At 45.8% G+C, this 21,794-nt stretch overlaps 1 protein-coding gene across 11 annotated transcripts in view; it reads left to right on the top strand.

Annotated features, from left to right (window-relative positions):
* ARVCF (ARVCF delta catenin family member) overlaps positions 1 to 21,794 on the top strand; it is a 603,575-nt gene that overhangs the window by 458,414 nt on the left and 123,367 nt on the right. For all 11 annotated transcript variants that reach the window (XM_089775246.1, XM_075898325.2, XM_075898321.2 and 8 more), the window contains one exon: positions 11,007 to 11,506. In XM_089775246.1, coding sequence (XP_089631372.1) covers positions 11,007 to 11,506 — 500 coding nt within the window. The remainder of the gene's footprint in view (positions 1 to 11,006; positions 11,507 to 21,794) is intronic.

The following is a 21,794-nucleotide window of genomic DNA, read 5'->3' as shown; positions in this document are numbered from 1 at the left end:
AAACCATCTTGTTAGTCTTTAAAGTGCTACATAGTCCTGCATTTTGCTTGAAATGGCTCAAGTGTTTGATAATGCCAGCTTCAGAGAAGACTGGTCAAAAATAGAGCAGACATCCCAAACTGGTGGTATGTTTTTTATTAACTTCCACCAATACAGTAACAAACGTGAACTCCTAGATCAGTGAAAGAGTCTTACCTGTGAGATCTCCAGTCTATTTTGCCATCCAAGCAAGCTGGACTTAGTGCTAAATAATGACTTACTCCAAAAATCACAAAATATTCAGGCAATTTACAGACCCGAGAGACAAGTTGCTAACCCCAGATACATTTGTACCTTACATTTTACACCAAAGACAACACTGATAGTCAGTTCTGTAATAAACAAACTAAAGGTTTATTAACTAAGAAAAAATAAAAGGTTCAAGCAATTATATACACATATGAGCTTTGGTTTATAATTCAAAAAATCCCTGGGTAACATAGGTGGAGCCTATGCAAATCTATTTGCCTTGCAAATCCGCAAATACCCATTTTATATCTGAAGGTATCCATATTTGTGGATGTGGATGCAGATATCCTCAGCTCATTTTTGAGGCACAGTGTTGTATGAGAGCAAGACACAAAATGATCCTCATCAGTAGCTGCACAGAAAGTCTTGCTCACAGAGGAATGAGAGGGAAGGGGTATTAAATTAGGGATGTGAAAGTGTAACCATGTACACAGTTAACTGATAAACCTCAGCTCATTGGTTAATGTTCATGGTGACACATGCTGGCTCCCGGTATGCACGCTGGCTCCCAGGCAGCCACCTGCTTAGCCTTGTTGCTACCTCTTATACAGAGGCAACAGTGCAAAGGGATAGGTGGGACCCAGTATGTGTGGTGAGCCAGTCCCCTCTCCCGCATCTAATAGTGTAATCGCTAAAATTTTCAGGAGTTAAAGAATGACTTAAGCGCATTTTAACATCTGTATGTTAAATAGGTGAATGACTGCTCCAAAAACAAAGTAAACCTGCAATTCATCAGTTACACAAGAGAAGTTCTAAAAGCTTTTGTATGGAGGGGGAAACTGGAACAAATTTAACGCTTCTGAATTGGCTTCCTGAAGACTGGTAGCTTTTGCCTGAAGCAGGCACAGGACCTTTTACATTTGGCAGTGACCTTAGTATTCTCTGTGAATTGAATTTCTACAGCGTCTACCACGTTCTGTTGTGTAAATACCTCTGGTCTTCCCAGACTTTTCCAACTCTCTTGCTGCTCCAGTTCCAAAATCCAGTATACTAAACATGAATGAATTGCATATGATGATTTTTTTTCTGGCTCAACAAATATTACCTCAAGTTTGGAGAAGACTAAAAGATTGATTTTTGTCCCATGTTTTTTTTCAGTAAAGGTCGATAATTCTAGGAATAAATTGCAAATCACAAACTGTATGCCAGCATATGACAACAGAATGCTTGAACTGTACTTCATTAAACATCAACATCTTCTGCTCCTTTGTTGCATGGAGTTGGAAATGAGCTAGACTCTTGTTTGGATGGTTACGCAGATCATGGCATAAATCCAAGCTTTAGACCTTTTTTAATACACTTCTCAGCTATTACTGCATTAGGATGTTATGAGAGTTTAAAATATACATCTTGATCTGTGACTGTGACATTCCATTCCACAAAATGTAGAAAATACCTAGTCAGGTGTACTACATTTTGTTTTCACCCTGGGTTTCAGTTTGGAAAGAGACAGTGTAAGAGAGATAGTTACACGACCTCAGCACAGAGAAATCCAGCAAACCCAAAAATAAAGAAAATAACCTGATTGTGTCTGATTAATCATCCCTGTTCTACTCACACATTTGTTATTCTGATGTTTATTCCTTGGCTAGGCATGGAAGTTTCTGAATCCTCCAGGTCTAGCTTCCTGGCTTAAGTTATGTCTCACAGGCTCTCCTCTGATTACACAAAGAAACTAACAGGAAGATCTCTACTTCCAATAAAAAAATCCACACTCTGTGTCCATTGGCTATCTTGGCTTTCTGTCAACTCAATTCCTACTTCCCAAGAATTCCTGGAGACTCTATAGGATCCTCTGTCTATGGTTTTAATCCTTACAGGCAACACAATTCGGGTGAGGTTTCAAGAGTTAACCACCATTAAAAGACTTTAGTTAACTGAATAGCTAGAATGTTCAGAAAAGGGTATTACTCCTTCCGTTCATCACAATACTGTTCTCATTCTCCTCCCTTCCCTTGCCTAATTAAGACCAGTTGTATTTGAATATGAATTGGGAAAAAAATACACCAGATCTTCAAGTACAGATGAGTACAAAGGAAATTTTTCCATTTGCATTTCTCTGCGTACACTTACGTTTTGTTTTGTATTTTTAAAGTCAGTCCACCATCCTTGAGATGCGAAAGGTTAACTGTTCCACTAGTAAGCATTACCCTTAACAGGTGATGCTTACCGGTTCCAGTTAGGGATGTAATAGTGTAGTCAGTTAACCGATAAGCAAAGGCTTATCCGTTAATGCTATAGACTATGCACAATTCCCTCCCTCCACCCCAACCTCTCCCCCAAGCTTAGTGTCATCTGCAAATTTGCTAAGGATGCAATCCATCCCCTCATCCAGGTCATTAATAAAGATATTAAACAAAACAGGTCCTAGAATCTATCCTTGGAGCATTCTGCTAGAAACCAACCACCATCCTGACACTGAGCTGTTGATCACTACCTGCTGGGCCCGACCTTCCAGCCATCTTTCTATCCATCTTACCGTCCGTTTATCCAATCCACATTCCCTTAACTTGCTGGCAATAATATTGTGGGAGACCGTATCAAAAGCCTTGCTAAAGTCAAGGTACAGGCAGTCCCCGGGTTACGTACAAGATAGGGACTGTAGGTTTGTTCTTAAGTTGAATCTGTATGTAAGTCGGAACTGGCGTCCAGATTCAGCCGCTGCTGAAACTGACCGCCAGTTCTGACTTCCATACAGAATCAACTTAAGAACCCCAGGAATCCCCAAGTCAGCTGCCGTTGAAACTGATCAGCAGCTGATTCCAGGAAGCCCGGGGCAGAGCAACTCTGCCTCGGGCTTCCTGTAGTCAGCGCTGGTCAGTTTCAGCAGAAGCTGACTTGGGGACGCCTGGGGCAGAGCAGCTGGGGTGCTGCCGGGTTGGTCCAGTAGTGCCCAGAGCGGCGCTGCAGGACCAATCGGCAGCGCCCCAGCTGCTCTGCCCCAGGGTCCAAAACAAAAGCCTGGTCTGCTGGGGGGGGCACAGTAGCTGCGCCACCCCCCCCCAGCAGACCAGGGACACGGGGAGCAGAGCCGCAGCGGCAGCGGGGTGCTGCGCCTCTGAGGCTTTGCTCTGGCAAAGCCTCAGAAGCGCGGGGAACCGCCGCGGCTGCCGCTTCAGTCCCGGTGCCTGTCGTCTGCTGGGGACGGTCCCCAGCAGACCACAGGAACCGCGACTGAAGCGGCAGCCACCGCGGGTTCCCGCACTTCTGAGGCTTTGCTCTAGCAAAGCCTCAGAAGTGCGGGAACCCGCCCGGTGCCCCTGGTCTGCTGGAGACAGTCTCCAGCAGACCAGGGGCACCGGAGCAGCTTACGAACGGGGCTTTCTCGCCCCGGAGCTCGCAGGTAGCAATCCACCACCTCGATCTCTGGGGTGAGAAAGCCCTGTTCGTAAGTGCGGATCCGACATAAGTCGGATCCGCGTAAGTCGGGGACTGCCTGTATATCACATCCACTGACTTTCCCATGTCCACAGAGCCAGTTACCTCATCATAGAAGCTAATCAGATTGGTCAGGCACGACTTGCCTTTTGTGAATCCATGATGACTATTCTTGATCACTTTCCCTTCTTCCAAGTGCCTCAAAATGGATTCCTTAAGGATCCCTTCCATGATTTTTCCAGGGAATGAGGTAAGACTAACTGGCCTATAGTTCCCTGGATCATCCTTCTTCCCTTTTTGAAGATGGGCACTACATTTGCCTTTTTCCAATCATACGGGATTTCTCCCGATCTCCATGACTTTTCAAAGATAATGGCCAAAGCCACCTCAATGACATTTGCCAACTACCTCAGTACTCTCGGATGCATTAAGTCCGGACTAATGGATTTGTGTACGTTTAGCTTTTCTAAGTAGTTCCTAACCTGTTCTTTACCCACCAAGAGCTGTCCATCTTCATGCCATCTTGCGTTACTTAGCGCATTAGTCTGGGAGCTGACCTTGTCTGTGAAGCCAGAGGCAAAGAAAGCATTGAGTACTTCAACTTTCCTCACATCATCTGTCAGTAGGTTACCTCCTTCATCCAGTAGGGGCCGCACACCCTCTCTGATCACCTTCTTCTTGTTAACATGCCTGTATTAACCTTTCTTGTTATCCTTCACATCCTTAGCCAGTTGCAATTCCAATTGAGCTTTCGCGTTCCTGATAACCCCCCTGACATTCTCAAGCTATACATTTATAGCTCTCCCTGGTCATTTGTCCAAGTTTCCACTTTTTGTAAGCTCCCTTTTTGTGCTTAAGTTCACCAAGGATTTCCCCTGTAAACCAATCCGGTCTCCTACCATGTTTGCTTCTCTTGCTATGTGTCGGGATGGTTTGTTTCTGTGCTTTCAGTAAGGCTTCTTTAAAATACTGCCAGCTGTCCTGGACTCCTTTCCCCTTCATGTTAGCATCCCAGGGGATTCTGCCCATCAGGTCTCTGAGGGAGTCAAAATCTGCTTTTTTGAAGTCTAAGGTGTGTATTTTACTAATCTCTTTTCTTCCTTTCGTCAGGATCCTGAAATCTACCATCTCATGATCACTTCTTCCCAGGTTGTTACCCATCTTTACTTCCCCTATTAGTTCCTCCCTGTTTGTGAGCAGAAGGTCAAGCTGCGCACGGTACCTGGTCGGATCCTTCAGCACTTGTACCAAGAAGTTATCCCCAACATTCTCCAAAAACTTCCTGGATTGCCTGTGTACTGCCGTATAGGTTTCCCAGCAAATGTCAGGGTGATTAAAGTCCCGCACGAGAACCAGGGCCTGGGATCTGGAAACTTCTTTCAGTTGTCCGAAGAAAGCTGAGAAGCAAAGAAAAAACAAACAACAACAAAAACCCCTTGCTTATTGAGAAGGAGAAAGACACTCCCCACATTCCTCTCACACAGCAGAGCTTAGGGGGCCCTAGGCTAGTAGATTTTGTGTGCTCCAGCCTTGTGGGGGAATGGTGGGGAGCTGGAGCATCATCCTGGGCTCCCCAATGTTGGAGGGAGCCCTCAGCCTCAGGGGCCAGATGCAGATAAGTGGGGGCTGCATCCACACTCCAGGCCTGAGGTTCCCTAAGTCAGAGTAACATAGAGTATACTAAGTTAGACAGTACCTGAATTTCTAATGCTTATGAAGCCAAGAGATTTGAGGCCTGTCTTTGTATATCTTGAAAGAAGGCACATAAGCTCAGTTAAAATAAAAGAAAACCCTACAGATCACTTGTAAAGTAAAAGATTTTGGAGCATTGCTAATACCTGAGCAAGCCAATTTCTAATCATTATGACAGTATCTCTTCTATAGTTAAACCTAAAGATAGTGGATTTTAAAAAATGTGTATAAAAAGCGTACATGTTGAAAGTTAATTCTTAATTGATTTTGATTTCTTAAAAGTGCCTAGACAAACATTTTCAATGCAGGTTAGCATCCTTTTTTTTAAGGAGTGGGAAAGGCCAGGTAAACACAAACATTACACAGGAATGCAGTTAACTTTGAGACACCATCCTGCTTGGGATACAAGCAATGTTCCCTTTAAACTTTTTCCGTTCATGTCCAGATATTCTACAGATAGGTAGAAAATACCTTATGTGCACCAAGGCATATGCAAATGTGCATCACCAGTAGAACCCCCCGACCCACCAAAAAAACCCACTAGCTGTGGGCACTCCGCTAATCAGCTGGGCAGCATTTGAATCTCTCTTGAGCGGCCACCGAAGGACCTAGCTCAGGGGTTGGAAATAATTTTTGACCGGGGGAGGGTGGGGGGTAATCCAAGATTTTGGAAAGTGGTTAAGGGCTGCACTCTTCCAGGATATTAATGGGGAAGATACAGGATCTGGGATGGAGGTTGGGTACAGAAGGGAGATTGGAGTGCAGGAGGGAGGAGACTGATGTGTAGGGGTTTAGCATGTGACCTATGGTAGGAGGCGATTGTGATTTGGGGCAGGAGATTGTGGTGCCAGATCTGGGAGAGGGTAGCAGTGTAAGAAGGGGGACAGAGGGTTTGGATATGTTGAGTGGGTGGGTGGGTAGGTGGGGGCAGGGGGAGATGAGGCAGGAAAGGGCTGTGGTGCCAGAAGCAGGATGTGGCCAAGGAACTTACTTGCCAGCTGCCAAACTTGCCTGCCTGCCTGCCTGCAGAGGTTAACATTTTTCCCTATCTGCCTGCCCGGCCATGTGCTTCATAAATAACTGAACCCAGGAGAGGGTATATGATTCTTCTTAGATCCCAGTTAGATCCCAGTTACTGCAACGAGCAGCTCGTATTGGCTGGTTTCTGAGGGTGGGGGTGGGGAGGGCTCCTAAAATGTTTCCCCTTCCCCCCAATTTAAAACAGAAATCAAGCCCTGCACCTGCATTTCTACATGGCACGTGGGGCTGTGGGGCAAGCTGGGAGCCTGCCTGGAGCTCCCTACTGCCTCCATGGGCTGCCTCTGGCCCATGGGCCACATTTTGCCCTGTCCTGGACTAGTTTATATATAACATTGGATGGAAGTGTATTGAGACTCCTGACCACAGTCAAGCTGAATGAAGAACACTCTGGCACTGGTCAGAATTTTATGGTTAGTATTTATTTTAATTGTAAGGTTCCACCTCAGCAAAGTAAGCTTTTTTTTTAATTTTTATTAATGAGGCCAACAGGAGGCAAAGTGGTAGTTCCATGCTTATGGATGTCTATGAGCACCTCTGTGCTCTCTGAAGAAGAAAAATGACCTGTGCTGGCTGGCTGTGCTTTACTGCCTTTTGACATTAATTATTAAGGAAAGGCAGAATTTACATTACAAAATTTCCCCCTTAAAACACACACAAACTTTTTTCCATTTTTTGAAATTGCTGATATATTTTTTTAAATTTTCCTGACAATGAGTTTATTACCATTTTGAACTTGGGCTCAAACAGAAACCTATTGGTATTTATTGAGTCATTTTCTATTTCCTTTAGTTCCATTTCAACAGTTCTGAATTCCCAGATATTAATTCATTGCCCTGCATGGCAGACTTCGAGTTGTTACTTGTGCCAGATGGAGAGGCGGCTACTGAATCTGATGGGTTAACCAGGGCACTGAATGAGGAAAAACTCCTCTTTTTCATTTAGTTGAGGTGCATTGGGCCAAAATTTGTGTGCACCTAACACTGGGTACAGCATATTAAGAGTTCCCCAGAAAATGCTTTGAAGTAAATGTTAATCTTGTTTAATCATGCCTTCATGTACTAAGGATGACAAGAGATTTGTAGTCCTGTTTGTTTCACTACAGTAACTGCCCCATTGAAGAAAGCTTTGGTTTATAGGAACAGAGTTTAAAGGAAGCCTGAAAAGCTTGTGCAAGAATCAGACTAAATACAAGGATCAAGAATTAATAGCACTGGGCACCTGCCAACATTTCGTGTAGTTCAGGCTTTTGCTTTTTCATTGTCAGATTGTTCTTCTCCTTTTACTATGGGCTGGCAGCTTCTGTGGCACAGTCGACCAGTCAAGAGCTGATGCTGATGGCTACAAAGTTGTTTGCTTTTTCTTTGTCTGCTTTCCTTGACTTGGATGCACACAGTCTTTTGCTGGCACATACTTTCCCAGGGAAAACAAAGCATTTGGTACCTTCTCATATTGAACGCAAGGTTGTGCTAAAATGATTGGATTTGATCAGGGAGTGATATTTTTACAGAAAGTTTCAGCAAAACCAATAGTTCAGAAAAGTAGCAAAACTGGATTTAAGCCTTTCCTAGAATTGGAAATACATTTTGCTAGCATCTTAATTTATTTTAAATGGTTTACACTTTAATAATAATTGGCAATTTAATATAATAATTTAATATAATGGAATACAAAAGGGCATGATGCTTTTGCTTGAGTCTACACTGTTGCAGTCTTCAATGTGATTCCTGTGGGCAGACTTGATGAAACGCAGGGGGGTAGGTTTGGACTGGCAGAGGACTGCCCATGCAGTTGGAACTGCAAGACTAATTCTGGGCTGAAGAACATTTTCAGTGTCATGAGTCAAACAGGCCTCATCTCTAGACAGTAATTATCTTAATCTTCATGCATGTAAACACTCTGGTTACTGGGAAGAGAATAGTACATACTTAGTTTGACAGTTCCATTACATTGGTAGGTATTGACCTCATGGACAATTGATCTCAGTGACCCTTGGTGATTGGCAAGTTACCTGTCACAACAGCAGTCATGTCAAGGGTGACTATTTTACGTTCATCACAGTCTCCCTCTACTGCTTTACTGCTAGGCACAGTAAAGATACAGCATTAGGAGGGAGTTTGAGGCAAGAAGCTAGCATGTTTTCATTGTATCCTAAGTGCAGGGTGTGCTCAGTTTGTGTATGTAAAAACAAAATCCTGCTCTTTGTGGTAGAGTTCTGTTGTTTTTCTTTTATCCTTTTTGTCTTTTTATAGAGCAATACATCATTTTAATGTTATTACTTCCCCTTATAATGAAGACTGAAAACAGCTTTGTTATATAATGGGTAATGTAATGGCTGTACAGACACTAAATTACAGCCTGAAGAAAGCAATGAATTACTCATACACAAAAAACTACATCACTAAAAGGATTTTCTTCAGTTTCTTTCTGAGTGTTTTGAACACCTGCCCATTTATATCTTCCCTCCTCCTTCACCCACCCCATTTCTGGTTCAAATGAGCAATTAAAGTAACTTAAAGTTAAATAGATGCTTTTCACACACAGACATTAATTGTGTTACTATGAATTCACATCCTGTCCCCAGTTGCTGTCGTCCTCCTCAGGGTTCTAATTTAATTAGCAGTCCCATAGAATAATACTGTTCCTTCCTGCAGAATATTAAGTTTATATTTCTTTCTGCATGACATCAGGGATATTTCAGCACTACACAATTTGTGCTTAAAATCCAAGTTTAAGGACCCTTTTCCTGAAATTACAATTACTTGCCTGAGAGAGCCACAGTTCCAATCTGCCCGAAACAATGGCAGCTAGCAAAGTCTTCCACTGTTTGAATAGAACAAATAAGCTGGACTTGCAATTTTATTATTGTTCGCTCACACATTGTGTGGGATGGACTATGTTCTCTTGGATCCTGCAGGGCTTTTCTAAATAGTAACCTTCATTTCTTTTTATACTCATCCCATCTGTCAGGTTTACTGAGCAATGAAAGAAAGAATATAATTAACTTCTAAGAAGTTGCTTTATTTTAGCCAATGCAAAAAAACCCAAAAATCTATTTGAAAAAGGGCAGAAAAATACCCCTTAGTTCATAGCTGTGTGGCTTAGTAGTCTTAAGTGTCTAAGATCTTAAGCATTTAAAGTCTTAAATGACTGAGATTCTCTTGGAACACAAGTTGAGACCCTTGTAGTACTAACTCTGCTAGACTAGAGATAGATAAACTGAGTGTATTAGGTATGGCTCTTCTGAATGAAACTTTAAAAAACAAGGCCCTGATCCTGAAAATGTTTGTGCACGTTTGAAAGTTGATGCACGATGAGTCATGTAAGCCAATGGATTCACTCGTGTACATAATGTTAACAATGTTCATGGGTTTCCCCATTCAACCCACTGCTATGCAGTATGTTATCTACTTGTGGCGGATTACCTATTTGCCTCACTGATACTGTGTTTTACTTGTTCTATAGATAGTTTGTGAAATGCTGAACCTACAGGATTTAAGAGTCAAGACCCTCTCCCAAATGTCCTTTTGAGGAAAAGCATTAACTATATTTCTCTCTTTTTAACATAGGAATTTGTTATTGAAAATCTTCTAACAAATATATTGAGAAACTTAATAACTGGCTGTCCAAGATGTGATACTTTTTCACAGTAAGAGGATAAAATTACAGCGATTGTCATTAAAAAGTCAATTTCAACTACTACCCCCTTTGGAATAAGAACTTTTCCACATACGGCAAAAATATGTTGGGGTGTTTGTGGCAGGCCTTATTTCACACGTATATGCAGTAAATTACAGCATTGTTAGAGAGGATTGTGAATCAGTTGTTTCTGATTCACAGAATAACTGCATTTATTGTATCTGAGCTTAGCCACTGTCTGGGAGGGAAGTGACAGGGTAGTGAAGTCATTTATTCTAGGTCACATAGACATTCAGTGGCAAGATGGACATCTCCAGTCTATGTTGAGTGCCCGGATCCTGGACCACTCTGCAGAAGATCTATTTGGTATAAGCAGGAATTAAAAAAACTGGGTGATCCTCCAGCTTTGTGAATAATCATTGGTGAGCTGAAGGATCTTGTCTGGGCCCCCACATGTTTTGAATTGGAAGCATAATAGACCTTGTTATACTTGCTAAAAAGTGTGTGTTAATGCAGTGTTTGGGGAGAAACTATAAGTATATAAGGGGTGCTTTCTGTCCATAACTTGGATGCCTCTAATTAGCTTTCTGTCTTGTCATAAGAGGAGCATTATTAATAAGGTTCAGTGTTTCCTACTAAGGATAACCCAGTTCTATCATCGTTGCTTTGCTCAGTGACCTAAATGAAAGCAGCATCTCTGACTTAAAATCTTTGTCGCTGTTTTGCTATTCGCCAAACAAATATTGTGCTATGGTCTTATCATTGCTGAATGATGTTTAATGCTGCTTAATTGTCGTAGGGCCAAGAAAACACTATATTTAAAAAATGCAAATATCCTGCCACTAAAGCATATATGATGTTAAAAGAATTGATCATCACCCAGGTGATGATCCTGGCTCAGCAGTACTGAATGTTAAATAACTCTTTTCAAAAAATTAAAATTAAAAAATGCAATGTTCCTCTCTGTGCAGGAGCTATGATGACCCTGTTGAGACCGAGATGGTTGATGAGACGATCCCTTATCTTCATGGTGGCTATGCTGCACCATTAGCACAGCCAGAAAGGGGGAGCATGGCCAGCATTGACCGCCTGGGGAAGCGTTCCCCCTCCATTGACAGCATCCGCAAAGACCCTAGGTGGCGGGACCCTGACCTCCCTGAAGTGATTGCCATGCTCAGCCACCCCATCGATCCAGTCAAGTCCAACGCAGCCGCATACTTGCAGCATCTGTGCTATGAGAATGATAAAATTAAAAAGGATGTGAGGCACCTCAAAGGGATTCCCATCTTGGTGGGTCTGCTAGATCACCCAAAGCCAGAGGTCCATCGCAAAGCTTGTGGGGCTCTCAGAAACATCTCCTATGGGAAGGATAATGAGAACAAGGTAGCTATAAGGAACTGTGATGGGATCCCGGCATTGATCAGGTTGTTGCGGAAGACAAACGACATGGAAGTCAGAGAGCTAATTACAGGTCAGTGTCGGTATTTTTCAGATGAAGACTTTATCAGGTTCCGGAGGAATAATTTTTGAAGGTGTCAGAATTGTCTTAAAGAATTGTTACTATTTATCTAAGGCAGGCCTGGGCAAAATACCCTCCATGGGCTGGATCTGACCCACCAAGCCGCCAGATGCAACCTAAGGACACAATCTCCCTGCCTGCTCCTCCATATGCTGCTGATAAAAGCAGTCATTGCTGGTTTCTGTCTGAACAGCTGTGAGCCTGGGGGAGGGAGGAAAGGTTTCATGCACTGCTTCCGCCCCCAGCACAATCCCATTGGCCGGTTTCTGGCCAATGGGAGTTGCCTGTTGACAACAGCAAAGCATCCTCCCCCTTTTCTCCCAGGTTCCAAGCTGTTCAAAAACCACATGGCCCCTGCAGCCAGTGTGGAGCGGGTCACACAGAGTTGGCTTGAGAAGGCTGCTTGCTGGGAGCCAAGCAGGTAAATCTCCCAGACAGAGCCTGCCTTTGCCCTCCTACCCCACATAACCCACATGCTCTGCTCCACTCCTGCCTCTGTATCCCTTTCCAGATCCTGCACCCCAATACCAGGTAACAACCTAAACCCTTTGCCCCCACCTCCTGCATCCATATCCCTCCAAGTTTCTACACACCCATAAGGCAGTGGGCAAGCGACCAAGGAGCTTGCGAACAGGTGAGTGCTAACAGGGAGTATAGAAAGGGAGTTCTCCAGGTAAAGGAGAAGCAGATACAGGACTCTTGAAGGAAGTGTGTGTTGTGTTTGGGGCTTTCTTGCTGTGTGCTGAGCTTGTGTTTGTGAGTGAGGGTTGGTGTGTGTTCTTTTTTTGTTTTTGTTTGTTTTTTCCCCATTTTTGAGAGTGAGGCTTTTTATTTTTCCCCACTTCCCCTTTGCCCTCCCCCTCCCCTTCATGGAGTGTGTGCTGTGATTGGCAGGTGAAAACTATTGGTTTCTAATTAAAGTTTGAATTCTAGAAGCCTCTCCTGATTGGATGAGCCTTGGTAGGGGGAGGGATTTTCAGGCACTCCAGGGCATTATAAGTCAGTGGGCAAGCGACCAAGGAGCTTGCGAACAGGTGAGTGCTAACAGGGAGTTTAGAGAGGGAGTTGGGAAGGGGAGAAGGAAAGCCGTGAGGTTCTCTTGCCTTTCTTTTTAAATCGCTTCTCCAGGACAGCAGCGATGGATGGTGATAGGTCTGCTGCTGTTACCTGCACGGAGTGTGCCATGTTTGTCTTCCTCCCGGAAGAAAGAACGGATTTCATCTGCACTAAGTGCAAGCTGGTCACCATTTTGGAAGAAAAAATTAGAGGACTGGAGGCCCAAGTGTCGACCCTACGCTTGATCAGAGAGGATGAAGACTTCCTCGATAGAAGGCAGTGTTTAATTCTTCAAGCACGGCAGGCGAAAGAGCCAGAGAGGGCTGTATGTGACCAGAAAGAGAAATGGCAGCATGTAACTTCTAGAAGGGGAAAAAGGCCAGCATGGGAATCCCCCAATGCAATAGAGATAAGTAATTGCTTTCAGGCTCTCTCCACAGGCTCTGCAGTGCTGAATGCTTTGGAACGGACCTCACAAGGAAGGAACCAGAAAGGAACACCATCTACTGGAAGACATAAGATGCGTAGTCCTAGGGATGGGGTTCCACGGCCACCACCCCCAAAAGAAAACGACTGGTGGTGGTGGTCGGGGACTCCTTCCTAAGATGGACTGAGGCATCCATCTGCGTCGGGACCTGGATTCTCGAGAGCTCACATTCAGGATGTGACTGAGAGGCTTACCAAACTGATCAAACCTTCGGATCGCTACCTCTTCCTGCTTCTCCACGTGGGAACTAACGATACGGCCAAGAATGACCTTGAGCGGATTACTGCGGATTATGTAGCGCTGGGAAGAAAGATCCAAGAATTCGGAGCACAAGTGGTGTTCTCATCCATCCTCCCTGCTGAAGGGAAAGGACTTGGCAGGGATTGTCGAATTCAGGAAATAAATGCATGGTTGCACAGGTGGTGTCGCAGAGAGGGCTTTGGTTTCTTCGGCCATGGGACTCTGTTCCGGGCACAAGGATTGTTAGGAAGAGATGGGATCCACCTAACAAAGAGAGGAAGGAGCATCTTCGCGGGCAGGCTTGCAAACCTAGTGAGGAGGGCTTTAAACTAGGTTTGTCGGGGGATGGTGACCAAAACCCTGAGAGAGTGGGAAAGTCGGATACCAGGAAGAAATGCAGAGAGGAACGAGCAAGGAAGGAGGACCCCTGATTCGAATGGAGAAGATAGGGCAATCACCTGGTTACCTGAGGTGTTTGTACACTAATGCGAGAAGCCTGGGCAACAAACAGGAAGAACTGGAGGCCCTGGCCCAGTCCAAGAAATATGATTTAATTGGGATAATAGAGACTAGGTGGGATGACCTGCATGACTGGAGCGCTGTCATGGAAGGGTATAGACTGTTCAGGAAGAATAGGCAGGGGAGAAAAGGAGGAGGAGTTCTACTATATGTAAGAGAGCACTATGATTGCTCTGAACTCCAGTATAAAGAGGGAGTAAAACCTGTTGAGAGTCTATGGGTTAAGTTTAAAGGAGCAAACAACAGCAGTGATGTTGCGGTTGGTGTCTGCTACAGGCCACTGAATCAGGTGGATGAGGTAGATGAGGCTTTCTTCGGGCAACTGAGGGAAGCTTCCAGATCGCAGGCCCTTGTTCTCGTGGGGGACTTTAATCACCCTGACATCTGTTGGGAAACCAATACGACAGTACACAGGCAATCCAGGAAGTTTTTGGAGAATGCTGGGGATAACTTCTTGACACAAGTGCTGAAGGATCCGACCTTGCGCAGCTTGACCTTCTGCTCACAGACAGGGAGGAACTAATAGGGGAAGCAGAGGTGGGTGACAACCTGGGAAGCAGTGATCATGAGATGGTAGATTTCAGGATCCTGACCAAAGGAAGAAAAGAGAGTAGTAAAATATACACCTTGGACTTCAGAAAAGCAGACTTTGACTCCCTCAGAGACCTGATGGGCAGAATCCCCTGGGATGCTAACATGAAGGGGAAAGGAGTCAAGGTCAGCTGGCAGGATTTTAAAGAAGCCTTTTTGAAGGCACCGAAAGAAACCATCCTGCTGCGTAGCAAGAGAGGAAACATGGTAGGAGACCGGATTGGCTTACAGGGGAAATCCTTGGTGAACTTAAGCACAAAAAGGGAGCTTACAAAAAGTGGAAACTTGGACAAATGACCAGGGAGGGGTTTAAATGTATAGCTCGAGAATGCCGGGGGGTTTTCAAGAAGGCAAAAGCGCAAATGGAATTGCGACTGACTAAGGATGTGAAGGATAACAAGAAAGATTTCTACAGGCATGTTAACAAGAAGAAGGTGATCAGAGAGGGTGTGCGGCCCCTTCTGGATGAAGGAGGTAGCCTAGTGACAGATGATGTGGGGAAAGCTGATGTACTCAATGCTTTCTTTGCCTCTGTATTCACGGACAAGGTGGGCTCCCGGACTAATGTGCTAAGTGATGCAAGATGGGATGAAGATGGAGAGCCCGTGGTGGGTAAAGAACAGGTTAGGAACTATTTAGAAAAGCTAAACGTACACAAATCCATGGGTCCAGATTTAATGCATCCTAGGGTACTGAGGGAGTTGGCAAATGTCATTGAGTAGCCTTTGGCCATTATCTTTGAAAAGTCGTGAAGGTTGGAAGAAATCCTGGAAGATTGGAAAAAGGCAAATGTAATGCCCATCTTCAAAAAAAGGGAAGAAGGACGATCCAGGGAACTACAGTCTTACCTCCGTTCCTGGAAAAATCATGGAAGGGATCCTTAAGGAATCCATTTTGAGGCACTTGGAAGAGAGGAAAGTGATTAGGAATAGTCAGCATGGATTCACAAAGGGAAAGTCGTGCCTGACCAATCTGATCAGCTTCTATGATGAGGTAATTGGCTCTGTGGACATGCGTAAGTCAGTGGATGTGATGTACCTTGACTTTAGCAAGGCTTTTGATATGGTCTCTCACAATATTCTTGCCAGCAAGTTATGGGAATGTGGATTGGATAAATGGACAGTAAGATGGATAGAAAGCTGGCTAGAAGGCCATGCCCAGCGGGCAGTGATCAACGGCTCGATGTCAGGATGGTGGTCTGTTTCTAGCGGAGTGCCCCAAGGTTCGGTTCTAGGACCGGTTTTGTTCAGTATCTTTATTAATGACCTGGATGAGGAGATGGATTTTACCCTCAGCAAGTTTGCGGATGACACTAAGCTAGCGTGAGAGGTAGATACACTTTAGTGCAGAGATAGGGTCCAGAGTGACTTAGACAAATTGGAGGATTGGGCCACAAGAAATCTGATGAAGTTCAACAAGGACAAGTGCAGGGTCTTGCACTTGGTACGGAATAATCCCAAGCATAGTTACAAGCTGGGGACCAGCCAGTTAAGTAGCAGTTCTGTAGAAAAGGACCTAGGGGTTACAGTGGATGAGAAGTTGGATATGAGTCAACAGTGTGCCCTTGTAGCCAAGAAGGCTAATGTCATATTAGGTTACATTAAGAGTAGCATTGCCAGCAGATCCAGAGATGTCATTATTCCCCTTTATTCGGCTCTGGTGAGGCCACGTTTGGAGTATTGTGTCCAGTTCTGTGCTCCCCCACTAAAAAAAGAATGTGGACGCATTGGAGAGGGTCCAGCGGAGGGCAACCAAAATGATTAGGGGGTTGGAGCATAAGACCTATGAGGAGAGGCTGAGGGAGTTGGGTCTGTTTAGTCTGCAGAAGCAAAGAGTGAGGGGGGATTTGATAGCAGCCTTCAACTTCCTGAAGGGAGGTTCCAAAGAGGATGGAGAAAGGCTGTTCTCAGCAGATGGCAGAACAAGGAGCAATGGTCTCAAGTTGTGGTGGGAGAGGTCCAGATTGGATATTAGGATAAACTATTTCACTAGGAGGGTAGTGAAGCACTGGAATGGGTTACCTAGGGAGGTAGTGGAATCTCCATCCCTAGCGGTGTTTAAGTCTTAGCTTGACAAAGCCCTGGCTGAGTTGATTTAGTTGGGATTGGTCCTGCCTAGAGTAGGGGGCTGGACTTGATGACCTTCTGAGGTCCCTTCCAGCTCTATGGTTCTATGATTCTAATGCCCTGCCCTAGGTGACAGTCCAAACCCCTATACCCCAGTCTCCTGTCCCAAGTCACAACCCCCTCCTGCCCTAGGTCACAGCCCAAACTCCTCCAACCCTTCCTGCACCCTAGTCCTCTTCTGCAGGTCACAATCCCCTCTTGCCCAAGGTCGCAACCCAAACCCCCATATCCTAGCCCCCTAATGCAGGTCACAACTACCTTCTTTATTCAAACTCCTTCCAGCCTCTCCTGCACCCTAATTTCTTATTGCAAGCTCCCTTCTGCACCCAACCTCCATGCCAAACCCTGCAGCTCCTCCATTAATATCGAAGGGTGAAGTCCTTGACCACTCTCCAAATTCTTGGAGTGGCCTCTGGCAAAAATTATTTCCCACCCCTAGTCTAAGGGCATGTTTGTGGGATGAGTTAGAGTGCAGCACGCAGGGGTGTAAATCTACAGCGAGCTGTGTCCTGTCCGAGTACACTAGGGAACTCTTTCAGCCATAGAAGTCTGTTGGGTGCCTCTGGCTTTCATGCACTCCACGCTGCTACAGTGAAGACAAGCCGGAACAGTGCCATATCTATGTAGCAGATCAGGTTACTTCATTCCAGCAAGCCCAGCTGGAATGAGAGTAACAACACTTGAGCTACATAGTGTGATTGGATTGGCAGCAGAGTGAGGTGCATCTCAAAAACGTTACTAGTTAGTGCATCAGGAGCCCCAAGAGCACTACTTAACTCAAATGAGAGATTTGTGTGTGTATCTGGTGGTCAAGTATGGGCAAAAATGTGAGTTTTATACTGTGAAGGCATGACCTTAGATGTCAGGTGCATGCAGCTATACTATGAAACACTTAATGCAGCCGATCTCTCCCAACACCAATGTGGGTAAAAAATAAGGTGCTGTGTGCAGGGCTGGACTGAGGCATGGGCGAGCTGGGCAGCTGCCTGGGGCGCCAAACAATGGGGGATGCCTGATGGCAGCTGTAAGGAGCGCGCGGCATCCCTTACAGCTGCCATCAGGCGCTGCGTGCCTGACACCGGCCAGTAGTGCCCTTTCCCCCATGGCCGCGGGGCCCTGTACAGCCCGACGTGCACTCCAGCAGCGCTGGCCTGGCCGGGCTGGGCAGTGCATGCCTCGTGCGCCCCGGGGGCAGGCCCCAGGCTGCGCGCCAGCATCTGTGACCGGCCTGCACGTGCACCATGCGCCCGGGAGCGGCGCCGTGCACCCAGGCCCAGGATGCCAAAAGGGCTCGGGCCGGCCCTGCTGCGTGGTGTGAAATTGTGTGGCTAAAGCTAACGGTTGGAAAACGTCCAGATTGATAGGCTCCGGGGCTGCTGCTCAGATAGATTTGGGAAGGAGAATGTTCATTATGATACCAGGAAAGAGTCTTTTTAAAAAATGCTAGTATATACTTCAGTGATTTTTTTTTCCAATTATTTGTGTCACCATTATTCAACTGGCTCTTATTTGAACTGAGCCTTGAACATGCTTCAAAATGAGTTCTGAATTACATGCCACGTTAAGCCATTGAGTTACGTATGTGGAGGGGGTGGGAAAGCTTGTCAGCAACTCTTTACATTGTTAAAACGACTACTTCTTCAGCCTCCCGTAACTCAAAAGCAGTAATATAGATTTTTCTCGCTCTTTGGAGAGTCAAGGTGGGGGAGAAGGAGAAATGACAATTAGATGAAGACCAGGATGGGGGATTTTATGCCAAAAATACTTTTTCATACCCTTCTAAGCATGTGAAAATAGGCCTGTATGACTGAAATGTTTAGCTACCGCATCTGTATTGGGAACCGCCAAGCAAATTCAATTGTAGATGTGGCATAATACATTGGTGGAAAACATGATGATGGAACAATCACCTCAGAATGCCTTGTGGCAACTCCAAGGTTTTTTTAAATCAGTCATCATCCTTTAAGAAGGATATTGGTACTGAGATGTTTGTTGTTCTTAAAGCTTTGTTTATTCAGAAAGCTGGGCCTAAGCATACAGCTCACAAAGTAGATTCCCTCCTTTCCCCCTAGTCCTTCTCCATGGAGTTAGGAAAGTGTATTTGAATCAGTGTGATGGCTGACTTTGTATTAAAAAAAATGGATAAACAGAATGTGTTTATCTGCATTTTCAGTTTGTTCAAAACTCATTTCCAGAGCACTGCCAAGGAATAAATTTATTTAGTCAGATTAAAAAATGAAAAGCTAGTCTATAATTTATACTATAGGAACATCATTATATTGTTAAGTGATGATCAGTCATCTCAGACATGGTGAAAACAAACTGGAGTTTGCCCCCTTTCCCTCTGAATGGTGTTTGCTTTAATCCAGACTGATGAATTAATTTTACAATGAAAGTATGTTGTATTTGATCCTACCTCAGCAGTAAAATGAGTAATGTTGCTCTGTAGCCTTTGGTAGGTATAGCTTCTACTTGCTATTTTAAGCTGTTTTTCCTATACCAGAAAACCCTATGAATGCTAACGCTGTGAACGTAACAGATGTCCAACACTCAAGTGTGATTCTTTAATTTCCATCTATGCAGGAGTGCATTTAATTCTGCTCTTACAGCAATAGTGTCAGAACAGCGTGTTAAACATTCAGTGCTTAGGGGAACAGTGTTCCAACTGCATTTGTGTGGGCTGAAGCTGGTGGAATCACAGCTGATACTCAAGACTCAGCTGTGAGTGAACTGCCCACACACAAAAAGAATTCCAAAGGACAAGACCAGAGAGAAATAGGAGTCAAGTCTTTATCATAATAAAAGAGGAGAATTCAGCCAATGCTACTGCAGAAGGACTGTAAACTAAGCAATGTTCCATGTACTGTTTACAGTTTTGGTGTTCTCATGATGATAAGCTGACTTTGTATCCGGATACTTTCCCACTGCAGTGGATCAGCGCATCTGTTTGCCATGAATGTGTTTTATTCCACCTGGAGTGAAACCTTTGTGAACTTTTGCCACCGTGCAGAAGTGTGTTCAGATGCAGATGGAGGTAAAGAAGAATGAGCTTGAAAAAGGCTGAAGCTTCAAGCCAGTTGTAACATGTTATGTAGACTGATTTTCTTGAAATATGATTGGTGGTTGCAGTTAATTGCTGAGCTGTGGCCAACCATTAACTGTCCCCGCTGCAGAGTGCCTTCCCACTCCTTTACAGCCTAATACCCACTCCTTTACATCATTAGCTTGGGCTCTCAGAGTCTCCCCACTTGCCAGGTTTCAGAGTCCAGCCTGAATCTGAACAGCTACATTGCTACTGCTATTTTTAGTCCTACAGCACAAGCTGACCTGAGCAATGAGACCGTTCCCAGAGCTGGCATGAGTCAGACACTGAGCAGTCCTGGCTTGAGCCAGCTCTGGGCCTGCTGTGGCTCTACATTTTAAATGCAAGAACTGCCCAACTCTTACTGCTATATTTTAAAGGCAAAGCCACAGCGGGGTAGGCCTGGGACCTGGGTCAAGCCAGAACCAAACAGTCTTAGCTCGTGCTGGGTCTGGAATGCTGTTCCTCTGGCTCTTTAAATATAGTAAGTGCTGCCTGTCTCTTAGTATATTTTAAATTCAGAGCCACAGCTGTCCCAGACTCGGTCCTAGCTCGTGTTGGGCCTAGCAGCCCGTTTGTGGCTGATTTGTGGCAGCCTCCCCTCCACCCAACCCCGGTGGTGATAGTGGCAGCAGCCGCGAGGCAGGCAGCACTGTGGAGATGTTGCTGTGAGAAACCAGCTTTTAAGCTGGCTTCCCCCGGCATCTGCTCCTGTTTCTCCCCTCTTCCTGCCCCCTTCTCCTCTCCCCGCATGCCCTCCACTGCCTCTGATGCAGAGGCACGAAGGAGGGGGAGGAGAAAGGGAGTAGTCAAATCCGAACATTTATCCTGCTATTTTTTGCCCCACAATGCCAGCTCTATGCCACAAGTCAGTTGATCTTGGCAGCGATACTCACTGCCAGGATGAAGGCAGGTTGCTGTGTGAACGTACTCACAGTGTCACCCAGCATTTTACAGACGTGTTTCCATATTCTGATCTCACTACTGCTAGGCTAGATAAGTCTGCGTAACTTTTCCTTTCTAGTGGGATCACCCTCTTCAAAACCAAAAGCCTCTTGTTGCTTGGCATCTTAGCTCTTTTACCAGAAGTTGTGTGTACAGGCAGTCCCCGGGTTACGTACAAGATAGGGACTGTAGGTTTGTTCTTAAGTTGAATTTGTACGTAAGTGGGAACTGGCGTCCAGATTCAGCCGCTGCTGAAACTGACCAGCGGCTGACTACAGGAAGCCCGAGGCAGAGTTTCTCTGCCCCAGGCTTCCTGGAATCAGCCTCTGATCAGTTTCAACAGCGGCTGAATCTGGACGCTTGGGACAGAGCAGCTGGGGTGCTGCCAGGTAGGTCCCCGCAGCGCCGCATCTTGGCGCTGTAGGGACCAACCCGGCAGCACCCCAGCTGTTCTACCCCAGGTGTCCCCAAGTCAGCTGCTGCTGAAACTGATCAGCAGCTGATTCCAGGAAGCCTGGGACAGAGCAACTCTGCCTCGGGCTTCCTGTAGTCAGCCGCTGGTCAGTTTCAGCAGCGGCTGACTTGGGGACGCCTGGGGCAGAGTAGCTGGGGTGCTGCTGGGTTGGTCCAGTGGCACCGAGGAGCGGTGCTGTGGGACCAACCCGGCAGCGCCCCAGCTGCTCTACCACAGGTGTCTGCGAGAAAAGCCTCGTCTGCTTGGGGGGTAGGCGGGGGGCACTAGCTGCGCCGCCCCCCCCCCCCCGCAGCAGACCAGGGAGACGCGGGCGGCGGGACTGCCCAGATGCGCCGCGGTCCCGCCACCCGCATCCTCTGCGGCTTTGCTCCCTGTCTCCCTAGTCTGCTGCCCCTCCCTCCCCCCAGCAGACCAGGGAGACGCGGAGCTAAGCCGCGGAGGATGCGGGCGGCGGGACCGCAGCACGTCTGGACGGTCCTGCCGCCCGTGTCCTCCGGGGCGAGAAAAGCCCCGTTTGTAAGTATGGATCCGACATAAGTCGGATCCGCGTAACTCAGGGACTGCCTGTATATCTGAAAATGACATTGAAACATGATGGCCTTCGGTGCACACCAAACATTTTAAAAGTACCTTTCAGTTCCCAAAGATACAGTCATGGTGTATCTTCTCTCGTCTAGGGTTTCATAAACCACCTGCACTTACTGCATTGTGGAAATCTC

Source organism: Pelodiscus sinensis, chromosome Z (assembly GCF_052426305.1).
Source record: "Pelodiscus sinensis isolate ZL-2025 chromosome Z, ASM5242630v1, whole genome shotgun sequence".
Classification (NCBI taxonomy): Eukaryota; Metazoa; Chordata; order Testudines; family Trionychidae; genus Pelodiscus; species Pelodiscus sinensis.
This window is presented reverse-complemented; position numbering and strand designations above follow the sequence as displayed.